The sequence below is a fragment of the Citrus sinensis genome, chromosome 2 (assembly GCF_022201045.2).
Source record: "Citrus sinensis cultivar Valencia sweet orange chromosome 2, DVS_A1.0, whole genome shotgun sequence".
In the NCBI taxonomy this organism is placed as follows: domain Eukaryota; kingdom Viridiplantae; phylum Streptophyta; class Magnoliopsida; order Sapindales; family Rutaceae; genus Citrus; species Citrus sinensis.
The window spans coordinates 28804311-28821268 of NC_068557.1; the positions used below are offsets into that span (position 1 = coordinate 28804311).

The following is a 16958-nucleotide window of genomic DNA, read 5'->3' on the forward strand; positions in this document are numbered from 1 at the left end:
GACACTATGAAAGGGAAAAAGAAATTATTTTTGTCGATGCTTAAAAAAATTAATAATAAATAGATGATATATTATTGTACTTGATACACACATATATATACATACTTCACTAACAAATAAAAAAATACAATTTTCAATGTATTGAAATTTTTTTTTTCATTTTACTGATTCTTTAATAAAGCGAAAATGTCCTCACTAAAGAAGGAATACATATGTATATACAAGCACTCTCATTTTCTTTAATGCAAATACGTTGTTACATTATGCGAATTAATAGAATTAGTTTTTAATACTCTACAAACCATGCGGTTCAATAACATTAGAAACTAACTCTAGTCTATCCGGATTAAAAATCTTTGATAGCTCTATGAGAAACGTGTACTTCTCTTAAGCATAGGCTGATAATCCTCATTACCTATTGCATTAATCATCACCACAATTATTGGTGTGTTGTTCCCTTCCCCCTATTAAATATCTGCCCCTCCATTCTTATTGGAGTACACGCATTTTAGTCTTAATTTGCTCCCTCTATGTATCTCAGCTCTCAACCCAACTTTTCCCTTGTGAGTATCCTTTTACGCTTGTTTCAGTTTTGTGCATATTTCCTCTACAAGTTCTATCTTTGCGACTCTTAATCTATAGGTATTTGATGTTCTATAAAACACAAGTTATATATTGTATATGCATGTCTTAATCTTCCATTTGTTCTCATGTTTTTGTTTTCTTTCAACAGTTGTTTTCAATATGCATACGAATGTGCTACACATATCAGAATTATTAAAATTCATATTAAAAACATATTCTTGCTTGACAGATAACTACTTGTAGACGTAGACATTCCCGTGCATTGTCATGCAAGTAACTCTATATCTTTCTCCTTGCTTATCTTTTATCTTTTATCATTTCAATGTTTGAATTCGTGGCCTTAATTATCGATTACTGTAGAGTAAAGAAATAAATAAAAAGATTATTGAGTTGAGCTCTTTTTTTCTTTTTTTTTGTTGGTGTGGGGGGGAGTCATGAGTGATATTAGGTTGTCATTTTCAGTTTCCCTACAGCTAGACTGCAGAATTGGTTCTTACCAGCAGAAGTCTTGCAGGAAGTGATGCATCCCTCATTCAAGAAAGTACAAATGCTGGAGTCTGACAACTTCATCACAGAATTAAACCAGGTAAGTGAATGAATCTCGCATAACTTTTATTTTTGAGTCAATCGTAATGGACTAAAAATGATCATTAGAAATATTGACTTTTAAGTATTTTCTGGAACTTTACTTTTCTTTTTATGTATGGCATCTAACTTTATTTTCTTTTTTATTTTTGTGAAAAAAAAGAGAGAAAAGTGCACAAAATTTGTAGTACTTGTTATGATGATATCATTTAATTATATCCTGGAGAATGATAGCTAGCTTGATCAAAAGGGCCTAGTCTAATTTGTAGTACTTTTATTTTCCTTGAATCCTTATATGAAGTCGCACAATAATTAGAAAGGGCCTAGTCTAATTCAAATCTGGATTCCATGCTAACCAAATCCCACTCCACGAGACAACTCCAAGGGGCCACATGTTTTAAGACATAGCTGGACATCGTAAAATTCCAGCTTCAAATGGCCATGCACATACTGAAACTCGAAAGACAACTTTAAAGTTAGATGTCAAAACTGCCTTGTTGTAGACAAGATTTTCCTAGAACCCGTTGAAAAAGGTTATCAGTTTTTATTGTTTTTATACAGCACAAGAGAGTATTTAATGGGATGAAAAAAACTAAAATATCCAGGTAGCTAGTTGTAATGGTGATTAGAATAAATAAAATAAAATAAGTTGAACAGTTACTTTGACAAAAACTTAGGTTACAACATTTTTTAAGAAAAGAAATGAAAATCCAAAATATCTAGATAGTTAGAAGTAACTTATGGTGAAGTAAATGATATTTTAATTTATAAGAGGTACATGTTATATTAATCCCGCTCAGTCACTCAGTTTTTGGCCGAGTGCTAAACCACACTCCTCACAAGTGTGAGGGCAGTGATTCAAGTTTTCATGGATTCAACATCCCTCAATTAAGTATGATTATGTGGAGTTAATTTATATTTTTCTCCCTAAGTAGAGACATTCATTCTCTGTGAGGACTATTTGTCTGGGCAAGTACTTCATAGATTTAATGTGATATTGTAGTCTCAGTTATATTATATGCTATAATAGTAGTTATATATATCTGATATAATTCAGTAATTTGATTTATAATCAATATTAAAAAAAAAAAACTCACCCATAGCAATATTTTTAGGAAAAATATATGGCGTGCATGGCCGAAAAAATAATTGATGAGCAGCTTATGTTTTAGATCAACAAGTTGTTATTAACACCGATATCAATAAATAGATGTGCATTTTTTGGTTAAAAAGTAAAAATAAAAATTCGACGGGGATGACCTCTCAAAACTAGCCAACATATTGAATAAGGTCCAACTCAAAGAGCTAATTAGTAATGTACTTTTTTCTTTTATTTTTAATTGGAGGATCCCATGAAATAATTATGTTCAATTAATTTTTCGGCCGAAGGTCCCATCACACAAAGGTTCCGTCAGGCGGTCTTATCACAAGACTTTGGATACACCCGTCCCTACTTTTCAATGTGTGTCAATTATCGTATCATAATGAAAGCTAATTATTAGAGGCAATATCGCAATAATAAATAACATAATTTATTAAATGGAATCACTGGGGAGAACATGTATTGATCCTCTCCTTCTCTTGGTAACAACCATAATAATTTTCCATCGGATCTTATGTTTAGAAAAAATAATTACCGAGAGAAAAAGAAAGCGAAAAGCTAGAGTGCACCATGAAAAACAAAAGCTCAGTTAAAAAAAAGGTGTAAAAAGAAAGAAGAAGAAGAAGAAGAAAAGACATGCAATCAACTTTTTCTCCAAGGTCCAAAACGTGGAAAAGTAACCGCCATATATGTAACCTTTTCATCTATAGAAAAGGAAGGGAAACAGAATCAAACGTAGTGTCCCAGTCCCTACACTCTCTGTCTCTATCTTTTCCCACAATTAATGTGTTGCCCTTTTTTAATTTGATATTATAATTCTCCTCTCACTCGCATCCATCATCTTCTATTAGCCACTAAACATGGCCACGGACCCACCATTTCACCAAGCTTACAAGTCCCTCATCGAAGATACCTCAAACAATATCTTTGGCAAGAAGCTTGTACTTGTTGAGGAATGTGAGCTTCCGCTGATTGATCTTAGCCGAATACTTCATAATGATAACGTCGTCGACGAATCAGAAAGAGAAGAGTGCAAGGAGGAGATAGCTAGGGCTTCTCAGCAATGGGGTTTTTTCCAAGTTACTAATCATGGGATTTCAAAAGATTTACTGGAGAAGATGAGAGAAGAGCAAGTGAAAGTTTTCAAGCAGCCTTTTGATAAGAAAAGCAAAGAAGACAAGTTCATGAATTTCCCAGCTGGCAGTTACCGCTGGGGAACACCAACGGCCACATGTCTCAACCAGTTATCGTGGTCCGAAGCTTTTCACATTCCTATGGCCGATATCTCTGCTTCTGCTGCTGCTTTCACTACTCTCAGGTACCCTTTTTTTTTCTTTTTTCTTTTTATATATATTTCATAACAACCTACCGCTAACGTACCCTGGTTAATTTTATTTATTTTTCCTTTTGTTATTATTATTATTTTCATCATCATTTTATGAGTACGTATCTGCTGTCTCTTTTTCCATTTATTTCCTGAAGACCGGAGAGAGATGAAGGGAGACTAGAGAGCAGTACCACATGACGTAATTATTAAAGTATTCATTCATTCACATATACAACATATATAGGAGAACATTTAGAGTCAATCTGATTCTTAATTGACCAAATTTTTTATTAATGTAATAGCTTAATTGATGACACCTTTATTTTAATGCGGCGAGACATTTTAAGATTAACATTAATTTTCAATGAAACATGTTTCTGGATTCGCTGGGACTATTAGCTAGTAGAGAAATAGTCAAACCCATTTATATAACCCCTATTAGAGCATGTGAGCATGTGATGTCAGTCAATGGGATCCTAGTTAAATTTTTTATATAATTTAACAAGTAAATACTCTAGCCTGAATATAAAATATTATATATGTTGCCTGTACGGCAAGTGCAGCTAGCACCTGCAGTATGCATAGAGCACAGCATGCAGCATGTGATGGAAAAAATCTCATACTAATAGAAAGTATTAATCAATTAATGACTAGGAAAGGTTGTGATTAATTATATTGTAACTAAAAGAGTGTACGCTTTTAATCTACTGAGTATCCCTATTCCTAAATAACCATAATTTCCTTGTTAATTAGCTCAGATTAACGTAACCATATTGTTTATATATATTTATTTTTGTTTTCTAATCTAGGATATATATATATATGATTTAGAAACATGAGCAGAAGAATATGGGAATGTATCCGACCCGCTTAACACATCAATGACATGGCTAGTTTTGTTTCACGTTTGAGTGTTACTTGTTGGGAACCACAGCTCATGTGATTAATTAATACACAGTACTCGTCTAGCTAGGCTGAAGCTCATAGAGTCATAGTAGCATGTGCGATGTTTCATCTAATTTGTGGAAGTTCGTACTCAAATTGGCTTTCCAATTAAAGAGAGAGACGATACCCAGAAAGCAACTTACCTTTTTCTTGGTGGCAGTTCGTTTTGCACTTAAACAAAACACTGCAATTCCTAATGATTCTGCAAATTTACCATATAATCAAATCAGGCACACAACTTGCTTGCATGCATGGTTAGGGGCTCGCTCTCACGTGAATATAAAAAAATCGATGCGCTGGAAGTCAGGATACATCAGTCGGACAGCTTAAGAGACCCCGAAGCGGGCCTCTAATGGGTCCACAATTTGCTGATTATTGATAGAGTCGGCCTTTTGACTCTCCACCCTTATTCACCCAACATCCGACCCATAATTCTGATCTTTCCTGGCCCATGTATAGTTATATGCATATACACGCAGCTCCTTTTGCCAGCCATGTGTTCAAGTATAACTATAATGTATTTGACTGTGTTGTTGTTATTTTCTTTTTAACTCAAGTGAGGTTCTTCTGAATGGGTATATGTGCAGTTCAACTCTGGAACAGTTTGCTACGACAGTGGCGGGTCTTGCCCGAAAGTTAACTGCAATCCTGGCGGAGAAATTAGGTCGCGAGTCAACGTTTTTCCAAGAAAATTGCTTGCCAAGCACATGCTACCTTAGAATGAACCGATACCCACCATGCCCTGTCCCTTCAGCGATACACGGGCTGATGCCGCACACAGACAGTGACTTCCTCACAATATTGCACCAAGATGAGGTTGGAGGCTTGCAGTTAGTCAAAGATGGCAAATGGATTGCAGTGAAACCTAATCCAGAAGCTCTCATTGTCAACATTGGAGACTTATTCCAGGTGCGTTTTTGTACTTGCTCAGCATACATACCGTACTTACATCATTTCGAGTTGATTGTAAGAGATGTGATAATTAATTTCTAATTAATATTTGGTTGCTACATTATTTCAGGCTTGGAGCAATGACGTTTACAAGAGTGTGGAACACCGCGTTGTTACGAATCCGTCGACGGAGAGGTTTTCGATTGCGTATTTCTTCTGTCCTTCGTACGACACTGTGATTCAGAATTCAGAGCCTTCTAATTACAGGAAGTTTAGCTTCAGAGAATTCAGACTGCAGGTTCAGGAGGACGTTCAAAAGTATGGTCACAAAGTAGGGCTCCCCAGATTCCTTATAAGTCATTAAATGAATCTTTTCTACGATTAGTTTAATATTTGTACCTCATCACCGCACCACCAAAACAGAAAACCCAAAAAAAAAAAAAAAAAACTCTTAATTTGCTAGCTCGAAAGTTGAATATAAAGTATTAGGACGAAGTCGTACTTCCAGTATCTTTATTTAGTTGCTAACTAATTTTGTGTGATTCACTACAAGCCTACAATGAAAGATCTTTATATCTATTGTTAAGTGGGTATAATAATATATGGGTCGTGCTATTCGCACCCACCCCTCTATTATCCTTATCAAAACCCTTCTCTATCTATAATATTTTTAATTTCTAAAATAATCCCTCGAACAATTAGCCTCTCAATTAGTAGGGCTCTTTCTCCAATTTCACAGCTGAACCTCTCAAATGTGCATTTAGTACTCTTACGACATAAGTAAGCTTGTATTCCTCAAAATATATAAAGATGTAGGTAACTCAAGTGTGTGTATTTTTAATTTATTTCAGTATTCTATTTCAGAAAAAAAAAAAAAAAGTATAAAGCTCGTTTGTTCCGTAGCATGCTCAAAAAGTTGATATTTTATGTAAACTTCACAATATTACCTTTCCTGCAAGTACAAATTGGGATAAAGTGTAGCTTCTATCAAGTTCTTACTCTTTTACAATTGACTTCTTCTTTATGTTTGTAAATTTAAAGTATTTGAAATAGAGAAAATATTCGGGTGAAAAATTGTAAATGCAAAATAAAACCAGTTGCACAAGTCATAATACACGAGAGTATAAGATAATGATTTGGGTTCGTTGGAATGGACAAAGAGTGGGAGCATAATTTGATTTGAGAGTGGTACTATTGGCAGGCACCCGTCAATAATTCTCTCACAACCCCTTCTCTAGATACACCCCATTTAATAATTGCAAAACTGACTTTTCCTCTTATAACACCACCTTCAATTCCCATGATGCCCTTGTTCACAATGATTGAATAATAATAATAAGATCTATATAAAGAACGGAGGTCTAATAGTTTGCCTCAATTTACATAAAAAAGAAAATGTAGTGGGGTTTGAGAAATAAGAAGACAATACAAGGAATTTTAGCAAAATATTCCATTTTTATATGCAAGAAATCATATTTGCCAAAAGAGGAGTAGTAAAACTTTAATATACTAACGAACCCCCATCTAGAAGCGAAAATGATAATATTTTTTTCGTGAGAAGATTTCTTCTTCTACAAATTTCTTATTCCAGAACTCTTGAAATAGAAAGTTTCCCTGGTTATTACAATTTAATTGCACGCATCAGCATCAATGAAGAATCAAATACAAAAATAATAATAATAATATAGTACACAGGAGTTTAAAAAGTTTTTGGAGAGAGAGAGAGAGAGAGATGTGTTTATGAATATTGAAAATTAACTCATCAAATTTGACTGAACAAATTTAGAATCTCGCCATAGGCCAAAATTTAATAGTAAAAATTTATGAGCATATATAGTCAACTGTTTATTTATTATTGTTTTTTTAAGAGAACTATTGCTCATGATATTTACATCATACAAATTACTGAGACTTGTTTACATCAGTTCTGATATGGCACTGCTCAGATTTTTAACCCTCTCAAATATTTGAGGGACACTCAACTCCCATTTTAAAAGAAAGACTGTCTTCACTCAAGTTTTGAAACTCTAAGAAAGGATATTTAAATTAAACCCCCGCAATATGTTTGCGGGGGCTCGAACCACTTCTCCTACAATTGTGAGGGAGTGACTCTAGCCACTTTTTTTTTTTGAATACTGATTAATCATCAGATTACTGCATTACACAGATATTTACAACAACTGCTATTGTAGCAGAGATATTATACTGATATTTACAATCAGATATACATAATTGGGACTTATATTATGACATTGAATTCTATGAAGTACATGCCCAAACAAATAACCTCTCACAGGAGAGGGATGTCCATACTCCACTCGCATTTCGCAAGGGAGAATGATTTTTTTGGAAGTATAAAGAACATTTAGCCCCCACAATGCTTTTGTGGGGGCTAGAACCGCTGCTTGTGAGGGCAGCAGCCCACCACTTCGGCCAAGGCCGAAGTGGCGTGACTCTAGCCACTTGGGCTTATTAGTTGAGCTTTTTCTCCATTATTTTAAATGGGTGCAAAAAAGAGTAGTTTGTACCCAAATTCCAAACGGAATTGCGCAAGCTGCATGCAAGAGTTTCGTTAGGTTTTTATTTGTCTTTTAATGTAATATCTTGCATGGTTGAAATTGTAAAAAGAACAATGGGGTTTTAATAGGATTATTGAGGAGTGCCAATAGTGCTACTCTTGATTTGATTCGTTTTGTTGATTGTCTCTCAAGACTCAAAAGCCTATTTATACAAGACTTTTAATAACATAAAAGGAAAATAATCAAACATTATAAACGAAATCTTCCACATTAACATGCACATAATGTTCTTGATACACTTTCTATATGCATATGACATAATGGCCTTGGCTAGTGCCATATGTGAATGCCATAATGGTCTTGATTCTTACCATCCATGCATCACACAATGGTCTTGATTCTTACCATTTGTCTATGTCATAGTGATTTTGACTATTGCCATATGTGCTTCACATTATAGTCTTGATTCTTACCGTATATTATGACCAAAAAGGAAAAGATAAAGCTTGATAAAAGATATAGAAATACATGTTTTCGAAAGTCTGATATATTATTTATAGAAATCTAAATGACAAAATTAGATTTTTAAGGCCCTATAGAACAAATCTTAAATAACGTGAATATAACAAAATAAGTAAACCCGAATTATTATTATAAATATAATTGTACTAATTGAAACAAGAAAAAAAAAAGTAAAATCCTCAAAGCAATAGAAAAATAGGAAATAACTAAAACTTTCAAAATGACCATGAAAGAAACAAAATTCTTGATCCAACCACGTGGTTAATACGACATAGTACATGATGTGATTAAATTTGTTTCATCAGGAGATTCGAAATAGTATATTATAATTATATTACCTAAACGAACATCTGTAGTTCAAATTATAGTCCTAGAAAAAAGATCCTATTAATTCTACATCACCATCTTACATCATATTATATTTGCATCGCATGAATGCGATCCCTATTTGAGAGTGGGTGTTGAAAATATAATTTAATAATATCTTTAATAAATATTTATTTTTTAATATTTATGAAATATGTTTTTATTCTAACACGTCTTCTATAAAAATATCTTTAAATTATGTTCCATGAAAATTTGATAGTCATATAAATCAATTACTGGATGTGAAAAAACAACTATTGGTATTAACTAATTTTGAAGAGAAAAGAGGAAAATTTTGGATTATCTCCCATAACATGAATATCTTCATATCACTCTTTATTTTTAAAAACTTTAGTTACTCTTATTTAAAAAAAAATAACAAAAAAAAGGAGTGAATCAATGAAATTTTTTAATTAAAAAACATTAATAAATTAAAATTTAAAAAATGAGAAAATAATTTATAAGGAATAATATAAAATTAACCCAAAAAAACACGTTCATTTAAAAAAAAAAATTCCGAAGAATTTTTAATGTTGCTTCCATCCATTCCGCAGTTTAGCATCTCAGCTTCTTTTTCCTAATATCAATGTGTGTGTGCGAATAAAATCTCCCTTCAAGAAGATTAATAATAGTGAAAAAAAATGATAGCTTGTCTAAGTTCCAACCTCCCGAACCTCCACTCCACGCCGACCGCCCCCGGCCAAACCACATCCGAGCCTGACTCTAAACCCCAGGCTCGGAAACTGAAGAGCAGCCCTCAGCTGAACCGCTGGTCGAGGGCCCGCGCTGTACGATCAGGTCGTAAATTGGACCGGTTGGGCCACCGGTCCCCCCAGTCGTCTGTTAATTTTAAAGTTAGAGACAGAGATGGTGTTGATTTGGAGCCGGAAAGAATAAGTGACGGCGAGGATAACGTGGAGGCGATGGAAGGGAAGTCCATTTACATGGTCTCTGACGGCACTGGATGGACGGCGGAGCACGCCGTTAATGCTGCGTTGGGGCAGTTCGAGCACTGTTTAGTAGATCGAAACTGTGCTGTAAATACCCACCTCTTCTCAGGGGTATGTTCGTCTTTTTATTTTCTCCCCCTATGTCCGATACCTTGATATTTTATTATGTTGAAATCTGTGGCCTTGTTTGATGGGGCAAGTTTCTTCTAAAAGCACTTTTGCCAAATCACCCTATCTGTTGCTTTTTCAGGAAGCACTTTTATTATGTGCTTCTCAAGGTACTTATCAAAACTAAAGGGATACCTGACCTCGCATTCCAAGTGGATGGAATAAAACAAGAGATCATTGAAGGACAAACTGTTTTGAATCAGGCCTTCTCTTTATCTTGAGATGCATAATATGTTAGAAAATGTTTCCATGCTTATTACTATAATCTGCATTGTTTTGCTTAATGTTGAAATCTCATTTAATTTAATCAGCTAAAATGTGAGCACTGACATATTGTAGTTGCAACAATTTTGTCAGATTGATGATGTAGAGCAGTTGATGGTGATAATAAAGCAAGCAGCCAAGGACGGGGCAATGCTTGTTTACACCTTAGCCGATCCTTCCATGGCGGAGTCTGCTAAAAAGGCCTGCGAGCTTTGGGGTATACCGTCCACTGACGTATTGGGACCGATTACGGAGGCAATTGCATCCCATCTAGGTGTCTCACCTTCTGGCCTTCCCCGCGGTGCTCCCGGCCGAAATTTTCCTCTTAGTGAGGAGTACTTTCGTCGCATAGAGGCTATTGAATTTACCATTAAGCAAGATGATGGTGCCCTTCCACAAAATTTGCAAAAAGCCGACATTATTCTATCAGGTGTTTCTCGTACTGGAAAAACACCGTTATCCATCTATTTAGCTCAGAAGGGATACAAAGTGGCAAATGTCCCAATTGTGATGGGTGTAGAATTGCCTAAGAGTCTTTTTCAAGTAGACCCAGAAAAGGTTTTTGGTTTGACAATTAATCCTCTAGTCCTGCAATCTATTAGAAAAGCAAGAGCTAGGAGTTTGGGATTCCGAGATGAAATAAGGAGCAATTATTCTGAGATGGATTATGTTAGAGAGGAATTAGAATTTGCCGGCAGGATATTTGCGCAGAATCCTGTTTGGCCTGTAATTGGTGAGACAAATCAAGTTTCATTTGTTCATTTGTTTACCTACGAGTTATGTGATTACTTTTACTTATGGTTCTTAAAACATTCAGAATTTAAGCCGTATTGAACCCTATGTTTATAGAAATAAAATTGTTGGTTGTTTGTTACTGCAGAAGTGACTGGCAAAGCTATTGAAGAAACTGCAGCAGTTGTATTGAGACTTTATCATGACCGGAAACACAAATGCTCAATGCCACGAATCTCAAAACGCTACTAGAAGAGGTAAAGTTCTTATTCTTTCGTATGCAAGGATGACTGATTAGATATTGATGTTGAATAATGGTGAGCCAACATCAGATCCATCATCAATTGCAAATTCTGCAAAAAATATTTGAATACAGGGTATAGCCATCACACTTTTCAGCTTTCTTATCATTGATGCAATAGATTGTTGAGTGAAGCCAATCTGATGACGTATGGCTTTCTTATGTGTTTATCCAATGAAGAGATAAACTCCAAAGCAAATAGTCATCAATGTCAATACATGGTAACTTTTGGCAATTAAACCATATGAATAAACGAGGTGAAGGTAGATTGCCCCCGTATCATCCATCATGGTTAATTCATGAAGTATCATGATTTGGGTAACCTTTTTCAAGTCTTTTCTAACATTTATCATCCATCGTGGTTTCTCTCAGAGAATGTACTCTATAAAACTAACAGGATCACTTGTGCACAGGAATCAATGGTTTAACTGGAGAAACAGAAAACAAGAGAGATTAAACCACGCTTGGAAAAAAATTGTGGTTGTTGAACATTTGTTGACAGTCTGCAGAGTGGGTTTCTATCTTTGTTGGAAGATCTTATCCGGATCAGCTTTTAATTATTTTATAAGAAGAAATCTCAAAGTTGTATTCATTTAGATGTAAAACAGTTAGCATACTCATTATGGTCTTATACAAAGTTGTATTAATTTAGATGTAAAACAATTAGCATACTCATGGCAGTCTTCTACAGAAAGTCAGAAAATTTAGCCACACAAAAAGCGAATAAATCAATGTTTATGATTGGTGAATCTATGGGGAAAGTCAATGGAGTAGGTTTGTGATATTATTAGGAGATGTCATCAGGTTCAGTAGTTGGTAATGGTGCTCTAAGAGGAAAATCTCGACATTGTATTTGTTTAGAAGAAAAATAAAACTTGTATTTTATTGTGGACGGACTAGAAGAATCAACTTGAGAAAGAGACAGTTAACCGATCCTTGCCCCCTTGGAAATTTGTGGTCGGCGAAGCCAAGGTTGAAAGTCCATGGATGGATTTCTGCTTTCTAATTGAAGTTGCGTCCAAGTTGCCTGAGTAAGTGAATTCCCTGTCTATTCAATGGTCGGCATAATGAGTTAGAAGCATTTATAGGTTTATTCATAGGTATTCCTTTATTCTTTCAGGTAACTAGAAAAAGCTTAAAGCTGCGCGTGCTTTTGCGCGCACACGCGAATACTTTATTACTGGAAAGCTCTAATATGTGCTAATTCCTGGCTCACATGAGAACCACAAACCACAAAAAGAGACCACTAAGGTGATATGCCAAAAAGAGCTAGCAAAATACGAAATGGAAGGTATGGGAAAGGAAAATAGTTTGCTAAAAAAATAGCAAAAAGTAACTTTGCGATCTTCCATTAAGCTGGGCAGAAAAGCACTAGAAACCACAAACGTTAAACACATCACTTTTTTTTCCCCCTTTTCCTGATCTCTGCAATAACATATAATTAAAGAAGATTCCTCCTCTTTGTCATAATGCAGCATGTAATTGTCTTCATTTCTAAAATCCTTATGGAGTCTTGAAAAAGTAAAGGATTGCCGAGCTTGTAGTCATGCTAATGGAACGTCGGTTAGCTTTTGCTGCCCTGTAGTTTTTATCTTCTGCTGCTTTCTTTTTGTTGTGAATTTTGCCGCCTCACTTTGTTTTAAAGAAGACAGTAATTACAAAAAGAACCTCTACCATAAGCTAAGCCTGCTCATGTTTCTTTCTGTGATGCATTCAGCTTCATGATGTGGTCACTGCTGTACTTAGGTTTTGATACCACAGTACTTACTATCAACTTTTATAATCCAAATTATTTTCTTCAGCACTGTGCTTCAAGGATAGCGTGAAGTATATCAGCAGAATTGTTCCCAGGCTCGACCTGTCGTAAACAAACATAAGAAGATTTATTACGCGTTTCAAATTCCAGAGCTAAAGCATGTTGGTAGAAGTTAGGATTATAAACCCACAAGGTGGCAAAGAAGAGAAGAACCCTTTTAGGATCAATAGCCCATGAATGAGAAGAACGCTTCAAACTATTTCTCCTGAAACCGCTTTTGCTATCTGGGGTTGTGATGATGTTGCCGGTCGTTATGGTAATCTGGTGATGAACTTGAGGGATATCCGTGGACCCTATGGCAGCCCCCGCTGGCTTTTCAGGCGTGCTAGGCCCTGCATGAACAGTTGCACTTAGTAAATTGAGACCAAATTTGCACTTAAGAGTGTACCACTTTGCTAGCTAGCTAACATTTCACCACCAAATTCCCAATCATGTAAAGCAGCACGCAAAACAATGATATTCTTCAACCAAACTTGCACCAAACTAGTTGTCAAAACAAAAAGGCCCGAGTCCCAATTTAAGTTTCATGACCCACCTGTAGTCGAACCAGCAGTTTGGTAACATTTCACTTTCTCAACCGTAGGATCACCAACTTCTTTGACCCCATACAACACTTAAATTCAGAAGACTAAGATTACAACAACCAAATTGTAACAGTCCGACTAATTCATCCATGGTAGTTCTAATAATAATAATAACAAGAAGAAGAAGAAGAAGAAGAAGAAGCATGTGGAGGATCGGGGGACGTGGCATTAGACGATTGGGGTCACCCAGCTCAATGAGAGACCAGTACAGGTTGGAGTCTTGGAGATAAAATATTTGTAATTTAGCATATATACGACAAACATATATCATATTTGGCCAAATCTTAATTTTATTCCAAGTATTGGTTTCTAGCGATTTGCATCTCCCTGGCAAATCGGGGACCAGTAAGAGATCAAACAAACTATTCGGCAACCAGCCAAGCTAAGTTGATCAATGTAATCGAACGGTCTACGGCTAAAGTTTCTTTAACGCTCTCTTTCATACAAATTTGAAATTCCACCTTCCAGCAAAGAGTAACATTCTCTCTCTTTTGGTGAATACTCTGTTAGCCCAAATCCTTCATCGGATTATTTTCCAGGGGTTGAATTTGGTATGTCTAATTGATGAAAATGTTACCTCTGGGGGAGGATGCAGCAAGAGTGGCATCTCTGTCATTAGCATTAGAATTAGACTTCTTTTCGGCGCCGCAGCCGCCACGCTGGGATCCTTTTCTCGAAAGGCTTTTCTGCAACTTTTTCCATAATTAACGTTTACATTAAAACCAAAGCACAGCCATCAATAATAAAACAAGACAATCAGAAGTTTATGGGGTTTCTTCTATATTTAAACATAAGAAACGGTTTCTTTAACAAAAATTAAGAATTAAAGTAGAGAAAAAGAGAGAAGATAACAACTATGCTTGAGAAAGAGAGAGCCGTTGAATTGAATTGCCCGCAAAGCCAATAATAACAACAAAACGAAAATTAAAAAAAGAAAAAAAAACTTACAGTAATTCTTGAATTTGCGTTATTAGTACTATCTTTATTGATTCCATGAGAGAAGGCATCCATGTCAATAACAAAATTATCAGATTTCTTGAGTGCGTTATAGTGAAAGCCGTTGACATGATCCAAAAGAGAAATTTTTGGTGTGCTTGACGAGCTCTCTTCCATTCCATATGCTTCGCCAGAAGATGCCATATCCTTGAGATTATTTAAAGGAGTGAGAAGAAACAACAGCAGAGTTACATACAGAACCCAATACAACAGTAACATGAATTAATTAATTAAGAGATAATAAAAGAAACCCCGAAACCAATGCTCACCAACTTAGGATCGTCCGCCGTTTCTCTGTCGTCGTCACTTTCCCGGAAAAGAAAATATAGATATGTATGTATATATATGTACAAAAGCTGAAGAAAGATGGAAGAACGTGTGTTAAATGGATTTGCGTACCCGATGGAGGAAAGGAAACGCTATTCACGTTCCAATTAGTGATCGGAATCAAAAACCCAAAAAATAAAAATAAAAATATCTGCGCCGTTAAGTCAAAACTTGAATGTTTAGAATAAATATATATGAGTCCCTATTCCTATACATCTCGTGAATTCCGCAAGCTAAAGAATGTTGTAGAAATGCCTTGCAAGTTTCTCAAGATATCGCTTACACAGCTGGAAATTCTGGATTTCCAGAATTTTTCCTTTTTCTTTTTTTTCCTTCCTTCCTTCCTTCTGGGTCGAAAAAAACTGCAGTAAAATTTTATAATAAGTAGTACCTTATGAATAGTATTCTATCGCTATCAGGCTGGTTTCGATGAAGAGGAGTCGAAAAGAAAATTGGTCAAGCGAAAAAAAGTGTGATGAGATTGTTGGTATCTGGACATAAAAATGGAACTACAGAGGCAACTGAAGTACTCATGAAGCCAAACTGTGTTGAAGGATTTTATTTTATACGATGAGTTGTTTTAATGAGCTGTTGTTGCTGTGTACTTCTGATTTATATATACATCTGTTGTGACGTATTAAAATTTAAATACATTATGTACTCCATATTTGTTTATTTATTGTTGATTCGTTTATGAGCTTCGGAGTGGTGATTAGGTAAGATTGAGACTATGGTAAGACTCTACATCCCTAAGCACATACAAAGACAAGTTGTATCTTTTACAGATAACAAACCGGCTACTAGTTCTATAACGTTACGTTTGACAAGCAAGATTAGGTTGTATTAATTATTATAATTGAACTGAATTAGATTTAATTGAATTAGGTTAGATTATATAATATTGTATTATGTTTGGTACAGTATTAGATTGGACCATATTAAATTATATTTGAATAAAAATAGCATTTAATTTGACATTTAAATATAAATATGAATTATTTATTAATATTTAATAACAAAATAATTATTAATATTATTTAAAAGAAATCAATTAAAATTTAATATTTAGAAAATTAGTTATTATGTAATCACAATTATAATAAACAAATATAAATTAGATAAAGTTAAATTAAATTAAATTAAAATGTTAGCAAATAATATACAAACAACCAATTATTAGTATTATTAATTTTCATGATTAATTTTAATATAGTGATTATTCAATTAAATACTACATTAGATATTCAAGTAATAATTAATTAAATAGACAATTATTTTTAAAGTTAATCCTAACTAAATTTACATTTAGTCTCATAATCTAATTCAAAGTGGAACTTGCCAAACATAAGATAAATAATTAATCCCAAAATTAATCCAATCCTGCACATAATCCTTACTCCCAAACATAGCCTAACATAATTTCTTAAGGATTTGAATTCGTCTGTGATCTAACTTTATCTTTAAAGACTGTTATTGTTGTCTATTGGAAATCTATCACCACTTAATTAAAATTTAATAGTGTATAATACTTTTAAAACATGCAATATGGGCACTAAATTCATTTTTTAAATAATGATTATTTCTAACTTAATAGTAACGCCGCCAACAATATTGAATATTAGTTAGTAAACATATCATGAAAATAAGAATATAGATTTAGACTGCGTTAGCCGTTATGGTAGCTATGATTTAGGTGAGTTTTAGTAGATATCTAAGTATTAATAACAATGTAGTTTGGTCCAGACCTGTGATTATAAATATATAATTGATCTATAAGACATATATATAAACAAGTTTAACAACAATTCGGTGTAGTAGCTTTTTGGACCCCCAGCTATACGTTTTATTGCACCATCGAGGCATTTGACTATGGAACCGAAACAGACCGGGGAGCCAATTAAATGGTCCAAAATAAACCAAAGTCAAAAAGTATTAAATATATTTACTTTTCGATCCGAGAAAAGGAAGAACTGTTTTC

The 16958-nt window shown here is 34.5% G+C and overlaps 3 protein-coding genes across 9 annotated transcripts; 2 read left to right on the forward strand and 1 right to left on the reverse strand.

The window, feature by feature from the left end:
- Positions 1-493: 493 nt before the first annotated feature.
- Positions 494-6083, forward strand: LOC102625856 (gibberellin 2-beta-dioxygenase 8). Of its 2 annotated transcripts, XM_006467915.4 has the most exons (6): positions 494-563; positions 815-858; positions 1100-1171; positions 3124-3590; positions 5132-5453; positions 5566-6083. In XM_006467915.4, the coding sequence occupies exons 2-6, from the start codon at positions 853-855 to the stop codon at positions 5797-5799; spliced, it is 1101 nt and encodes a 366-aa protein (XP_006467978.2). In that variant the 5' UTR covers positions 494-563; positions 815-852; the 3' UTR covers positions 5800-6083. The 2 variants fall into 2 exon arrangements, with proteins under 2 accessions (XP_006467978.2, XP_006467977.2); XM_006467914.4 differs by lacking the exon at positions 815-858 and having other exon boundaries at positions 501-563.
- Positions 6084-9354: 3271 nt separating this feature from the next.
- On the forward strand, positions 9355-12006 carry LOC102625399 (probable pyruvate, phosphate dikinase regulatory protein, chloroplastic). Of its 4 annotated transcripts, XR_008052282.1 has the most exons (5): positions 9355-9903; positions 10318-10957; positions 11105-11213; positions 11438-11575; positions 11671-12006. XR_008052282.1 is itself a non-coding variant. In XM_052434738.1 (4 exons), exons 1-3 carry the CDS (start codon positions 9484-9486, stop codon positions 11206-11208), a joined length of 1164 nt encoding a protein of 387 aa, XP_052290698.1. In that variant the 5' UTR covers positions 9356-9483; the 3' UTR covers positions 11209-11213; positions 11671-12006. The 4 variants fall into 4 exon arrangements, 2 of the variants coding, with proteins under 2 accessions (XP_052290698.1, XP_052290697.1); XR_008052283.1 differs by having other exon boundaries at positions 9356-9903; positions 11105-11575; XM_052434738.1 differs by lacking the exon at positions 11438-11575 and having other exon boundaries at positions 9356-9903.
- Positions 12007-12580: 574 nt separating this feature from the next.
- On the reverse strand, positions 12581-15574 carry LOC102624937 (hypothetical protein). 3 transcript variants are annotated; one of them, XM_025094660.2, is made up of 5 exons: positions 14923-15572; positions 14606-14800; positions 14235-14343; positions 13204-13405; positions 12581-13115 (listed from the first exon to the last, which is right to left on the reverse strand). In XM_025094660.2, the coding sequence occupies exons 2-5, from the start codon at positions 14795-14797 to the stop codon at positions 13028-13030; spliced, it is 591 nt and encodes a 196-aa protein (XP_024950428.2). In that variant the 5' UTR covers positions 14798-14800; positions 14923-15572; the 3' UTR covers positions 12581-13027. The 3 variants fall into 3 exon arrangements, with proteins under 3 accessions (XP_024950428.2, XP_006467971.2, XP_006467972.2); XM_006467908.4 differs by having other exon boundaries at positions 14235-14349; positions 14923-15571; XM_006467909.4 differs by having other exon boundaries at positions 12964-13115; positions 13227-13405; positions 14235-14349; positions 14923-15574.
- Positions 15575-16958: the final 1384 nt, after the last annotated feature.